The 13712-nt window shown below is 45.5% G+C and overlaps 1 protein-coding gene across 1 annotated transcript in view; it reads right to left on the minus strand.

Moving 5' to 3' along the window:
• Positions 1-243: 243 nt before the first annotated feature.
• The window catches only part of B4GALT5 (beta-1,4-galactosyltransferase 5), a 71780-nt gene continuing 58311 nt past the window's right edge, over positions 244-13712 (minus strand). Inside the window, exons 3-9 of the mRNA XM_021685922.1 lie at positions 7663-7776; positions 6622-6746; positions 5543-5659; positions 4488-4675; positions 3661-3783; positions 1352-1453; positions 244-416 (exon numbers count right to left, since the gene is read on the minus strand). Of these exons, the coding sequence (XP_021541597.1) occupies positions 269-416; positions 1352-1453; positions 3661-3783; positions 4488-4675; positions 5543-5659; positions 6622-6746; positions 7663-7776 (917 nt within the window). The 3' untranslated portion in view covers positions 244-268. The remainder of the gene's footprint in view (positions 417-1351; positions 1454-3660; positions 3784-4487; positions 4676-5542; positions 5660-6621; positions 6747-7662; positions 7777-13712) is intronic.

Raw genomic sequence — 13712 nt, forward strand, 5'->3', positions numbered from 1 at the left:
CGGGATGCTGGGGTTCGAGACCAGGGGAGAAAAGCAGCAGGACCGACGTCCGTCTTGTGAAAACAGAAAGCCAGTCCTGATGAAGGACGTTCCCAGCCACAGTGAAGGCATTTTGTGCGTGTACTCTGTTCACATTTTCTCCTCAAACCCTGTGATCCTTCATCAGACACCATATTTCTATTCTCGTCCTGCGTGGAGCCCCAAGACCTCTCCCCAGGTGGCTTTCTTGGTGGCGGTGGGTAAAGCAAACACAGCTTGTCTCCTCATCTCAGTACTCGGTCACCTGAGCCAGCTCAGGTGTCAAGTTGACAGTAATGTTTTTATACAAGGCGTCATATGTGATGTTTGCAAAGTAGTTCAAGTTGTTGAGGCCGTCCAGCCCTTGCCGTTCTTTGGACTTGCGCAGCAGAGCATACCTGTTTGAGCAGAGAGCAGAGGGGTGGCTCTGAGTGAGGGCCCGATCTCCTCAGGGCAGAGGACAGAGCAGGGCAGCCCACAGCAGGGGCCACAACCCAGGACAGCTCTCCTGCATCACATGGCGGAGGGATCGGCCCACCCCGCCCAGATGCTCCCTGCTGAAGGTTATTATTAGAAACATCTCCTACTTCATGCCAGGGCTTTACTTATGACATTTCAGTGAATGCACCACTCCTTAAGCAAATGAGGAAACCAAGGCTCCCAGTGTTCCATGACTTGCCCAAGGTAAGGTCACGGAAGGGGGAAGTGGGAGGTAAGATATTAAAAAATACATGAGATGAGCCAGGGCAGGGTCTGCATTCAGTGCCTTCTTACTCCCCGGACAACAAAGTTCATGTAGTCAGACCTCGTGGTCCAGAGAGCAGTCCTCCTCCCAGTTAACAAGACAAAAGGCACTCCTGAAAACAGAGATGTCACTCCATCCACATGCCCCAATTAGTGCAGTACGGAACTTCCTTATCAAGTGCACCCGCACGAAAAGAAGCTCGGGGGCACCCTTCCAGAACTGGAGCAGGCAGAAAGGGTGCCAACTCTGCTTTGTCCTGTCAGTGGAAGTTACACAGGGACCTTTGACCGAGTGGATCTCTCTCCAACTCCCTGAAGGCTACAGAGGAGACCATGAAGCTTAAGAGGCCAAATGAGTGATTTCCTTCAAAGATCTACGATCAAAATTTTCACCGATAATCTGATTTCACACAAACGCCTGCCTCACGGGTAAATGAAAATCTATCTAGGAACTATAAAGCAGCCACAGCAGGACCATGGAGAGGAGGAGGCGAATAAGCCGAGGGGTTGCAATATGATATGCTCTGGGACATGTGGAAATGCAAAGTATAAAGGATATTTGTAAGAAGAATAAATAAATTGTGCCCACCTTCCAAGAAATTGGACTTCTCCTCGATGGTGATGAGGAATAGACTTGTACTTCCCTGTGTCACCTTCTGGCCGGCTCACAGAGTAGCCTGCATTCTGTACTCTGTCCGAGACAAAGAGATTGGGCTTTCAGATAAAATGATCAAGTACCAAAGATGACCACAGATGGCCAAGGTTGAGAAACCCCAAGTTGAACAACAGAACTCCTTCTGTGTCTGAATATTCAATTGCCCATCCCTCTGGGTAAGTTCATGGCTTGAGAAAAGAGGTCTACAATACCAGGAAGTTTTGAAAAACAAAAGGAATTCAAAATTCTTGAGAGTAAGGTGTGACACAGGTTGTCAGTGACAGGTACAGCAGTGAGCATTCCCCAGGAGATGAGTGTGCACTCTCTCTCCGCTGGCTTGTTTGGGTCCTATCAAAAAGGCTTTTCTCACCAGTGCACAGCACCTTTCCTGTCCACAACCTACTATAAAGCCAGTCAGTAAAGTCAGAGTTGCACTGTGTTTTCCCTGCTTATGAACTTAATGATTCTGCTCACCTCCCCCATCACCAGGGAGATGAACTAATTTGTATGATGTCCTCTGATCTCGATGTAAAATTTCACATCACTAGGAGGAAAGCAGAACTTAAGGAGGTATTTGGTTATTTATCCTTAATGTGATAAAGACAGAATTTCACAAGCTGGATTTACTGGAAACTTGATAGGGGTGTAAGAAATAATTAATACATGGAGGTAGACTTTGGATATCTACGTGAAATCTATTTTCATTTTAAAACTTCGGAGAATATTATTTCAACATCCTCCTCTCGACTCCAAATTACACTCTCCTTTTGATACTGGGAAATGTGTTCTCGCTCTGATTTGATAAATATATAGAGAACGCCTACTGTGTGCCTGGGAACTGTGCAGGGCACTGGGGAGAAACAGCTCCTGTTCTTGCGCCCGGGGGCTCCGGCTGAGCTGGGGAGAGCTCGAGCTGAGAATTATGACAGATATCCTGGGAGAGCTCAACTGGATTCAAGGACCAGTCAAACCAGTTATGTTTATGGAAAAGCTGTTCATCCTCACTAGGTTCCTAAGAAACCCAAATTAAGAGGATGAGATGCCATTTTTACCTCTCAGATTGAGAAAGAATTGTCTGGAGCTCCTTTGTCCAGTACAGGCAGCCTCGAGCCACACATGGCTGCTGAAGGGCTGAAATGTAGCAAAACGCAAAAGGTTGTCTATAACCAATGTTGGCGGTGATGTGAGAAAGCGGGAATGCTGAGGCACCGCTGCTTGGACTCTTTCTGCGATCTCTTTTGGGGAGAAATCCTGATGATAACTATGCAAATTTAAAAGAGCATTTACTTGACTTTGCAGTTCCACAACTAGGAATTTAATCTGAAGAGCTATTTGCACACGTGAACAAGGATATTCAAAATTGTAAACAATGTTCATTGACAGGAGAGGATTAAAATAAAATACTGTGTATCTCCATAAAGGAAAACCATGCAATTGTTAAAGATAATGAAGTGGCTCTCTCTGTATTAAAATGGTTGGGAGGGGAGAAGGGATGGGTCTGGGTTGTTTGTATATGAATACAAAGAAGCAGAGAAAGAAACAGCCCTGTTAAAATACTACTTCCTGGGAACAAGACAGCACAGCAATGGGGATTAAGAATTATACCCTTTGGTTTATGCACCTTTATTATCTGAATTTTTACCAGCAAGTATTACTTTGTAATTAAAAAGCAACATGTAATTTTCTTTTTTAAAGCCCATCTAGAAAGTCAACAGATATTTATTTGTTTATTTGCTTATTTGTTCCTTATTAGGTTACTATTTACTTAGTCTGTAAAAAGATTAGTTTACACGACTCAAATACAGCATCGTTCTCACAAACTTGTGTAATACAAGCCTTATCCGATAGTATAGATGAATCTGTGTACACCTATCACTAATACATGACCTCTGGTTTGGGGAGGTTTCAGTGAAACGTGCTATGAATGTAAAATAATAGCAGATTTCAAAGATATTATAAGAGAAACAATAAATGTGAAGTTTCTCATTAACATCTCATATTGATTATATGTTGGAATGATATTATTTTTGATATATTGTGATAAACATACTATTGGCATGTTTTATTACTACACTAAAATGAATTCCATCTCAAAAAGTCTTTTTTTAACCTTTTTAAACGGGGCTACTAGGACGTTTCACATTACCTACATGGCTTGCACCCCATCCCTCCTGTGTGGCTCTGGTCTGGGGAGCCGAAGGTGGCATTTCTAGAAGGCCCCGGAAACTGGAAGAGGGGAGTACCTGTTCCACAGGTCGTCATCTTCTCCACCCCAACCCCAGAAAGCATTCGGAAAGCCATTGATCTTCCGAAACTGTTCCACTGTTAAGCCGCTCACTCCACCAAAGAACTCGGCGTAAGGAAGCCTAGAAGGAGACACACAGCTCGAATCATCTGGGAATCAAAGGCTGGTTTCTTCCCCTGGGGAGGGCCACCGTGGCACTGGAGAACCACGTCCTACACGACACAGCGCCTACTGCCCTTAACCACCTGCAACCATTTCCACGCACTGAGACGCATCGACCTTTGTGGGGAACTGCATCTTTCTCGAGTTGATTTGTTTTCGTAACAGCTTTACTGAAACATAACTAACATCCCAAATGATTCACCCATTTATAAAGTGTGCAATTCCATCATTTTTAGGATATTCATGGAGTTGTGCAACCATGAACCCCAATCCATTTTAATACCTTTCATCACCCCAAAAAGGAGCCTTGAACCCATCAGTCACTCCTCATTCCCACTCTGCAACCCGAAGCAACCACTGTTCTGTCTCTATGGATTTGCCGATTCTGGACAAGTCACAGGAGCACAATCATGCAACATGTGGCCTTTGGTAACTAGCTTCTTTCACAAACCAGTGTTTTCAAAGGTTCATCCCTCCGGCCACATGTAGCAGGACTCCATCCCTTTTTACTGCCTAATAGCATTCCGTGCTGTGGTTGCGCTCCATTCTGTTTATCCATTCGCCAGCCGATGCATGCTGGGGTGGAGCTAATTAGATTTTGCCATCTTTGCATCTCTCAGCATCCTTTTAGATTTAACCTCTTCCAGAAGAAATGATACTCACAGATACATATACTTGTCCAACTTAGTTGCAAAGTGCCTTGGCATCTGCCCACAACCATAGTAGTTCCGATCGCTTTCTGGTATATGATCCACATCGTGAAAAATAAGACAGTCCCAGTCCAGATCTTTCATTGCTTCTTGAAAACCGACGTTGAAAAGCATGGCTCGATTAAAGGGTTGGGTGCCAACCTAAAAGCAGCAGAACTTTATTTTTTTATTTTTTATTTTTATTTTTTTTAAAGATTTTATTTATTTATTTGAGAGAGAGAGAATGAGAGAGCACATGAGAGGGGGGAGGGTCAGAGGGAGAAGCAGGCTCCCCGCTGAGCAGGGAGCCCGATGCGGGACTCGATCCCGGGACTCCAGGATCATGACCTGAGCCGAAGGCAGTCGCTTAACCAACTGAGCCACCCAGGCGCCCCAGCAGAACTTTATTTTTAAAAGGACTCGTGGAGCAACATCTTCGCTGCCTCAGCCCTGCCTAAAGGAGAGTTTTAATGAACCTGACTGGGACAGATCACCGAGCCAGAGGTGGGCTTGGCCAGCATGCTCTTCACTGCCTCGCAAGCCACTTGACATCTGGCCTCGATTTCCTTAGAAATAAGAAGGGTAACAAGACCAAGCTCCTCTCTCCCAAGACTGTCATGAAAGCAGGCATCTGACCTATCGCAGCATTTGGACAAGTATCCAGCCCCATAAAGGGAGGACAGAACAGTAAGGCCATTTCTACCCATGGCTCCTTACCTTAAGGGGAATTTCCTGGGTCTGGATGCCAAAGACACCACCCAAATCACCTCTGGCTAAAGCACCACACAAGCGGCCTTGATTCAAGAGTAAACAAAGTTCCGTCCTGGACTCACTCAAGTCTGCCCCTGTTGAGTAACATCTCAAACCAGAAGCCCAGAACTGCTCTCTGCTCCTCCTCTCACCTCTGGGTAGCTCACTCCTAAGATCGCAGTTTCACTGGCTCTGTACTCCAAAGGTGGATGGACTGGCTGAGAGCACTCTGAACTGCTGTCTCAGAACAGAAAGAACAGGAAAGGACAGGCCACTCACCTGCTCAACCACATAAACCGCGAACCGCAGGCGCTGGCGCTGAAGCATGGGAATCAGGTGTCTGAGCAGGACCGGGAGGTGCTCGTGGCGGTTCCGGAAAGGGATGAGGATCGCCACCTGGAGAAGATCACAGCAAAGAAGGCGCCCCGTTAATCCCCTCAACCTCCACTTTGTAGCTGGACACGGCCACAGAATCGTGACCAGCCTGCCCCTGGGGCGTTCTGGAAGGCTGCCTTGTCTTCCACCTCCACTAAATGAAAAGCTATGCTGGCAGGGAGACCCTTGTAAGTGGACTTTGTTCTTACACACACCATACTGTGTACGTAGTCGGCCCGCTGGATGGATTCACTCCAGACCACATCCCAGAGGAAGATACTCATTCTACACCACGACCCGCACACAACTAAAAGGCACCCCACAAAACAGTACTCCCCCTTAGGACGTGCAGTGCACCTTGACATATATGTATCTTTTATGTATATACATTTTTTTTTAAATGCTGGTCACTGAATTGATATGACATCCCAGAGATGGGCTGGAAATGCCCACCTATTTCCAGATCTGCCTTGCTCATTGCAGGACTGGCACAGAAGAAGCACTTGAACAAATAACTTGCTAAAAGAATGGACTTAAGCCAGTGTCATGAGCCAGATCCACATACTGATGGCTTCGAGTCATGCAGAAAACCACTAAGCAATTCTCAGTGTCGGGCTGGATAGCTCCGCTCTTTGTTGCACTAAACTCATAGTAACAATGCCGGAAAAGGCATGAAGCAGTGAATTTGTGAAGATGGCTTTTACAAATGTGGCACACGAGACCTACGAACCCTCCCCCTTGCTTAGCCAGTATCCTACGAAGAAGACAAAAGGGTCCTGCTCAGTCATCGGAGCGATGCATGTTTCTGGGGCTACAGAATGTCCTTCAGGAAAGCCATGCCTCCGAAGTGTTTCCATCAAATGCAGATACTCTGCCTCGGGTCATAGCGTGCAAATTACGAATTACCACAGTCCGTGAACCCTTGGAAGGATGGCAAGGCCAGGTGGGCCTCCCAGCACCTCGGGCCTGACTCCACACCCTACCTTCCATCGAGGCATGCAATCTGAAGGCTTCCAGTGACCTCCGAGCTTGATGGCTGGGTCTTTAGAGAAGATTTCATGGATGTCATCCATTGCAATTTCACTCATGTTTATGTCTATTGGGCCCTCTGAACAGAGAGTTGGGGTGGGGGGGAATAAAAAGAATTAAGAGACCAGAAAGTGTCAGAATGTTCCCCGGCCATGACCAGGGTTTCACTCTCTAGGGAGGTTCAATGCTTTTTTTTTTTTCAGCCGATTTGTTTTTCACAGAGATGGGAGGCGCTTCCCCTGCTTTGCAATTCCCTGCATTTCAGTTCATCACTAGTACTGGGCAAAGCAGCAAGTCAAGAAATTAAGACTGAGTGGAACAGCAGTTGAACTTCTCAAAGAGGAAGGAGGAAAGAGCGAGGCTAAGCTTGGAGCCTCTCTGCGTGCTCCAGAGGCAAGCAGACACAGGGCCCCAATTCACTCATCAGTGATCCCGAGTGATGCTGCCCAAACCCCAAACACTTATCATCACTGACTTAAGTGAAGAAGGGGCCCTGTCCGAGAAGCCCAAAGGCACGGAAAAGGTAGAAGGGCTTCCTGCCATTGCTTCAGATTACACATGAGACGCTAAGAATGAAGAGAGAAAAAGACCCCAGAATTCTTCTGAACCAGCACTTGGAGGGAGTCACGTTCGTCGTATGATCAAACAAGTTATAATCAGCGTGGGATTTTATCTTTCATATTAAAAGATAAAGCTGGTTGCCTGTACTTTCTCTAGGACATCTTACAGACCCCAAGTCACCGAGAAGGGAGTACCTGCAAAGGAAAGACTGAAAAATATGGTAGAAAATGGCACCAGGAACACAGGCAACCTTGCAGAAGGGCTGAAGAAGGGTCAGGACACAAGTAGCTTTTGTAATCCCTGTTTCCAGTTCCAAATCCCTGCTCTATTCTCCACATAGGGGAGGCATACTGAGAAATCGAGAATACTCTCCCTTTCATTTTAATCAAAGAAACACACACGTCAGTTTGAAAAGCAGGGGACGCTCTACTCACTCATGGAAGGGAGCCTCTCGGGGCAGGTATGGTTTGCAAAGTAGGTGAAGTCTTCAGGAAGAAATGTTGTGGTTTGTAGGAAGGTTTCACTGTGGTTCAAGTCAAGAGGATAATCTAGAGAGAGAAGAAAATAGGCAGCTCAGGCTGGCACAGGTCATCAGTTCTGCAGCTCTCAGAGGCCTACCAAAGCATTTTGCTTAGATACCATCGTTTGCAGAATCAGGACTCTGGACTAGCTCTTCACTGGAGCTAAAAATTTGAACCCATCAATAAAAAGGTTAACCAGATGATACTATTTTAACCAGTGTCTCTATTCTTACTGTTATTACAGCTTTATAAGCACTCAGTGTCCAGTCGAAGAACTCTACGAGGTAATTAAAAACAAACAAAAAAACAACGAGCACCCCCCTCCCCCCATGTCTTACTCTCTACAGGAACTAGTTTCATTTCTTTTAGCCAACTACTTTAGTATTTACTTCCTATACAGCTGTTCCAGATGCTTAAGTCTTACCCACTGACTTCCCACTGTGGGGCCTGTGGATTTTGCTTCCTTCCCTCCCCTGCCCCCACCACACATACCCCCTTTTACCCTCCTGTCTCCCAACATCTATGGTCGCTGTGGTTCGGCCCATCTTTAGTATTTACACTGAAGTATTTATTCTATAGATACTATTCATAGCGAGAAATGTGCAAAGTTACAATTCCTTTTCTTTTCCCACATAATTTGTTTTTTCCTGAAGGGACTGGTTCTCTGTATGCTTAGTTTTACATGGCATCACGACTAACTCAACACCATGCCCTCTGCCACTACTGTCGCTCTTAGGATGTCCCCCAGCATCAGGCATTCTCTCAACTTCGTCTTCCAGACCGGCTCTCCCCTGGGCCCGCTGTGCAGACGCCGCCCTGCGGTCTCCCCTCATCAACGTTCTAGAGACTCCCTTCACCTCTCACCAGGGTGAAACCTCACTGTGCCTGGCTTCAATGTCTCCCTTTTTCTTGCTGGAACACATCTTCCAAGTAGCTTCCTAAGCAGGGGGGAATGGGAAGTGGTTTTGAAACCGTGTACATCTGACTGTTTTTGTTCTTTCTCACTTGATTCATGGGTTGGCTGGGTTTACAGAATGCTCGGCTGGAAACAACTCCCCCTGAGGACTGGGCAAGTGCTACCCACTGCCTTCTAGATGCCACCACCTACACCTGTTAATTCTGAAGCCATTCCAATTCTGGCTCTTTGTGAAGGTGATGGAATTTCTTTCTAAAAGTGTGATGAACTTTCTCTTGGTTGAGGAAATGTCACATTTCTATTGTGAGTTCTATTCTCACCCACTGTGTTAACCATTTGACCTTTACAGTCTAGAAATTCATGTCCTCCTGTTCTAGAATTTGGGGGCAGGACTAGAGGTATCACTGTGGTGATGATCTCCCTCCCTTCTGTATTCTGCAATCTCTTTCTGGAGAACAGAAAACATGAGTTAGATGTTGGACCTCCTGGTCCTCTGATTTTCTCATCTTTTCAATCTTTTTTTTTTTTTTAATTTTATTTATTTATTTGAGAGAGAGAGCAAGAGAGCACGAGTGGAGGGAGGGGCAGAGGGAGAAGGAGACGCAGACTCCCCAGAGCAGGGAGCTGGATGCGGGGCTCCATCCCAGGACCCCAGGATCATGACCTGAGCCTAAGGCAGCCGCTTAACCAACTGAGCCACCCAGGCGCCCCTGGCCATTCTTTTAATTTTCACTTATGCTATTTTTTAATTTTAAAAAGTCCTTTTTATTTTCTGAATATTCATTTCTTACAATATACTCTTTTTGCATGTTTGCAATTCTTTTCCCCTCACCCTTGAGAATGCGTGATAGCTGTTTCGCATTTTCTTCTCCCAGCATAGCCTGTTCTCTCAGTTTGCTGAGGCTTGTTTGTTTTGATCCCTAGCACAGTGCTCCTTGGTCACCTACTAATATTTAAGAGGGGGGCACTCGGGCGCCTGGGTGGCTCAGTCGTTAAGCGTCTGCCTTCGGCTCAGGTCATGATCCCAGGGTCCTGGGATTGAGCCCCGCATCAGGCTCCCTGCTCAGCGGAGAGCCTGCTTCTCCCTCTCCCACTCCCCCTACTTGTGTTCCCTCTCTCACTGTCTCTCTGTCAAATAAATAAATAAAATCTTTAAAAAAAAAAAAAAAGAGTGGGGCACTAACCAGCTAACTGGAAGGGCTTAGACTGAGGTTCTTCATTATAGAGTGTTCTGGCCAGAAGTCTGGTTTGGAAGCCTCTAGCATATCTTAGGGTCTTCTTGGTCCAATCAGATTCCCCAGAGAATGCTATTCTTTTTTCTTTAAGTAATCTCTACCGCCAACGTGGGGCTCGAACTCACAACCCTTAGATCAAGAGTCGCAAGCTCTGACTGAGCCTGCCAGGTGCCCCCAGAGCACTCTATTCTAACCTCCTGCCAGAAGGGTGCAGTCCTTGCTATAAGCACACTGGGACAGAAGAGAAGAAAGGGGCTGGGGGCACCTAGGCCAAGCCAGGAGCCCCCAAGTTGAGGGGCCCCTGTTTCACCATCCCTGAGGGTGATCAAGTCTCTAGTCCTCTGCCAGGATGGGGAAAGGACCTGGGTATCTGACTGCTTTTTAAATAGCTTTCAACCAATTTTTATCTTAGTTGCCACTTTTATTCTTATCTGCAGAAGTACGTGACATTGCTAATTCCTGAGCTTCTGGGGGATTCCGGGGTGGTAGTGGCTTTCCCTGCGGCCACATCAGCAGTCCATTTTCTTAGCTCTGTTGAGCCCTGTATCACTAGTCTGTCTGCTTTCCGACTTCCAGCTTCTTGTTCTCTTCATTCTCTGGGGTTTATGTCATTGAACACACACACATGCATGCAAACGTGTGCGCGCGCACACACCCCCTCTTTACTGTCATTTTAGTGGGGCTTTAAGAGTGTGAAGCGGATGCCTTCTTCCTAGGGAATCTGCATGAAGGGGGCCCTCCAACTTCTTATTTTTTTTACAGATAAAGAAACCAAGGCACCATATTCACAACTGGCATAAGGAGACTTGGCTACTGTACAACAGAGACCCAACTAAACTCTGGGTTAGTGATCTTTCCAGTACACTGTACTGTTTTTTCAGAGTATTAAAATCTCTCTCACCAATCCCCTTGGGATTCATGCAGATTCTACGAAAATGAAAACTTCCTATCCAAACTCGTTTTTGCACCGGAGAATTCTACAATCTTCAACTCAGATATTTTTTAAGCAACACTGTGAGAGGGTTTCCAAGAATCCACGGCTAATAAATACGGTGAATCCTTTCATACAGGCACACGCTGTCTGCTCTACAAGGGCCCACAGGATACAACTCAGTGCGAGTCAACTGGAAGAGGATTAAGTCTCTTAACAGGGGAGGAGAGGAACAGAATGCTTTCTGTCCTTTTCAGTGGTAGCTTTCCCGAAAAAACACCAAGCCTGCATTAGACAGACATAATCAGAGCCGGCATAAACCCTAAAGGCAAAATTACATTTATGCAGAAATTAGCCCAAAAGTCCTCGGTTTATACATGCAAACCTGTCCTAAATTGATCCTTCTTGAAGGTATTAACACTTCAAAAACCTATGTCAGGAACCTCCAATACTCATCATTACTCTGGATAATTCTGATTTTGCTTCTTAATTATGTATGTGTATGTGTGTATGTGTATAAATATACAAATGATTCTCTTTCAGAAAAGTTTTCATGTGTACTAGAAAAGGTGTATTTTGAGATATGCACATGTGTGGAGGGAGAAGCTGCTCCAAAATAGCATCACAGTAACTACATTTGCCTCCGAAAGAGAAGAAATTCCCAGAGGCATTATAATAGCATTTTCATAAGCAAAAAAAAAAAAAAAAAAGCCACAGAAGAAGAGAATAATAATTCTGGGCAATGACAGAACCAAGCCTTAGAACTACAACCTAAACAGGAAATAAGAAGTAAAAACAAAAACAAAAACAGGGTGCCTGGGTGGCTCAGTAGTTAAGCGTCTGCCTTTGGCTCAGGTCGTGATTCCCAGGGTCCTGGGATCAAGCCCCACATTGGGCTCCATGCTTGGCGGGAAGCCTGCTTCTCCCTCTCCCACTCCCCTGCTTGTGTTCCCTCTCTCGCTGTGTCTGTCAAATAAATAAATAAAACTTAAAAAAAAAACCAAAACAGGGGCACCTGGGTGGCTCAGTCGTTAGGTGTCTGCCTTCGGCTCAGGTCGTGATCCCAGGGTCCTGGGATCGAGCCCCACATCGGGCTCTCTGCTCAGTGGGAGGCCTGTTCTCCCTCTCCCAGTCTCCCTGCTTGTGTTCCCTCTCTCGCTGTCTCTCTGTCAAATAAATAAAGATCTTAAAAAAATAATAATAAAAACAAAAGCAAAAAACTAACATGTAGAAGAGACAAGACACTTTCTAGCCTCAATGATCCTACCTTTGGGGGTTTGCGTGAAGACACAGATAAAGCCTTTTCTACTCCCTTCAAACATTACTAAGCCTAGTAACAACCAGCATAAAACAAAACAAGACAAAATCAGCACCACTTACTTTTCTTCTGATTACTAAATTAATGAAATCATTTTTTATAGACCCCACAAACACACAACTTCCAAGTGGCAGTAGCCTTGCCCTACACCTCGAGGGGAAAACCTCCCCAACAAAAACCTTCATTTCCTCATTTCTAATTTTAAATTCTTTACATAAAAATGCAATTGAAATCTGCTTTCTCACCAGCAGAAACCTTTTAAAGAAGTGGAAGAGGCAGAGGAAATTAACTGCTCGTGACCTGGTAACACTGCATGGTTTCTGTGGGGTACCAGCTCTCCTCCCCAGCTGCCCAGAAATGGGCATGTCCCAGTGACAGCTCCTTCCTCTTACTCTTCTTTTTTTTTTTTAGATTTTATTTTTAAAGTAATTCCTACACCCAGCGTGGGGCTCGAACTCATAACCCGGAGATCAAGAGTCGCATGTTCCTATAGAGCCGGCCAGGCACCCCTCCCTTCCTCTTCCTCTTCCTCAGCGTGTCCCTACTGAACGAGGGAGGAGCTGCAAGAATAAAGCGAGCCTGCTGAATTTCTATGGCCATGGCTTTATTTTTTAATTTAAGTGTAATCTATTTTAAATCAGGACATGTCCTCCCAGTAAGGGAGGTAGAAGGGCAAAGAAGGCACTGTTTCTACATTTATAAAAAGGAAAATCAACAGACATCCTTCCTACCTACAAATTCAGATGGCCTGATGATTCAACTTTGCTTTACACCAATGGTTCAGCAGCCACGCCTGCACATTAGATCATCTACGAGGCTTTTAAAAATCCTAATAATGCCCAGGCTTTTTCCCAGACTAATTAAACAAGAACCTCTGGGGGTGGGGTGCAGGCTTTGGTATTTTTTAAAGCCCCACCTTGGCGGGGGTTTTCAGATGCACTGGGGTTGACCTGACTACCCCAATACACAGGGGTAGCAAAAATCTGCCTTCTCCCTTATCTTACCAAATCCAGTGGGGCAGGGACTGGGAAATGCTGAACAAGAGATTCCAGGAAGGACCACCACCTTCCCCTTCCATTTGAGAAAAGACCAAACACTTCCCTCTCTGCTTGGAAAATGTGCAAACTTATATATGCTAGAATGATGTCATCAGAACAAATATCTATAAAATAAAATTAGCATTTTTCACAAGTTAGCACACCTAAGGATGACCCTGTACCTGCTGGGTGAGTGGACGTAAGGAAGACTATGGACTAAGCACCTAAAAACCAGAGGGAAAGAGGGTAAGAATATCTAGCTCATTGACTATATTACAAAGCACCCTAGCAATGACTTTATTCACTTTATTCACCTATGGCAACAATCCTGTTTCCAAGGATGTGGGCAAGAGAACATTTTTCTGAGTATGTAAACTACAAGAGAGTTGGGGCCGAAGGTGTGGGAAGGTTTGCATGCATGTGCATACACACGTGTGTATAGAGGTAAGAAATCTCCCTCTGGGTGAAAGTTACAGGTAGAAGGGCACCTGTAAACTCATATTTAAGGATGAGAAAGGACAGGCCA

The sequence above is a fragment of the Neomonachus schauinslandi genome, chromosome 10 (assembly GCF_002201575.2).
Source record: "Neomonachus schauinslandi chromosome 10, ASM220157v2, whole genome shotgun sequence".
In the NCBI taxonomy this organism is placed as follows: domain Eukaryota; kingdom Metazoa; phylum Chordata; class Mammalia; order Carnivora; family Phocidae; genus Neomonachus; species Neomonachus schauinslandi.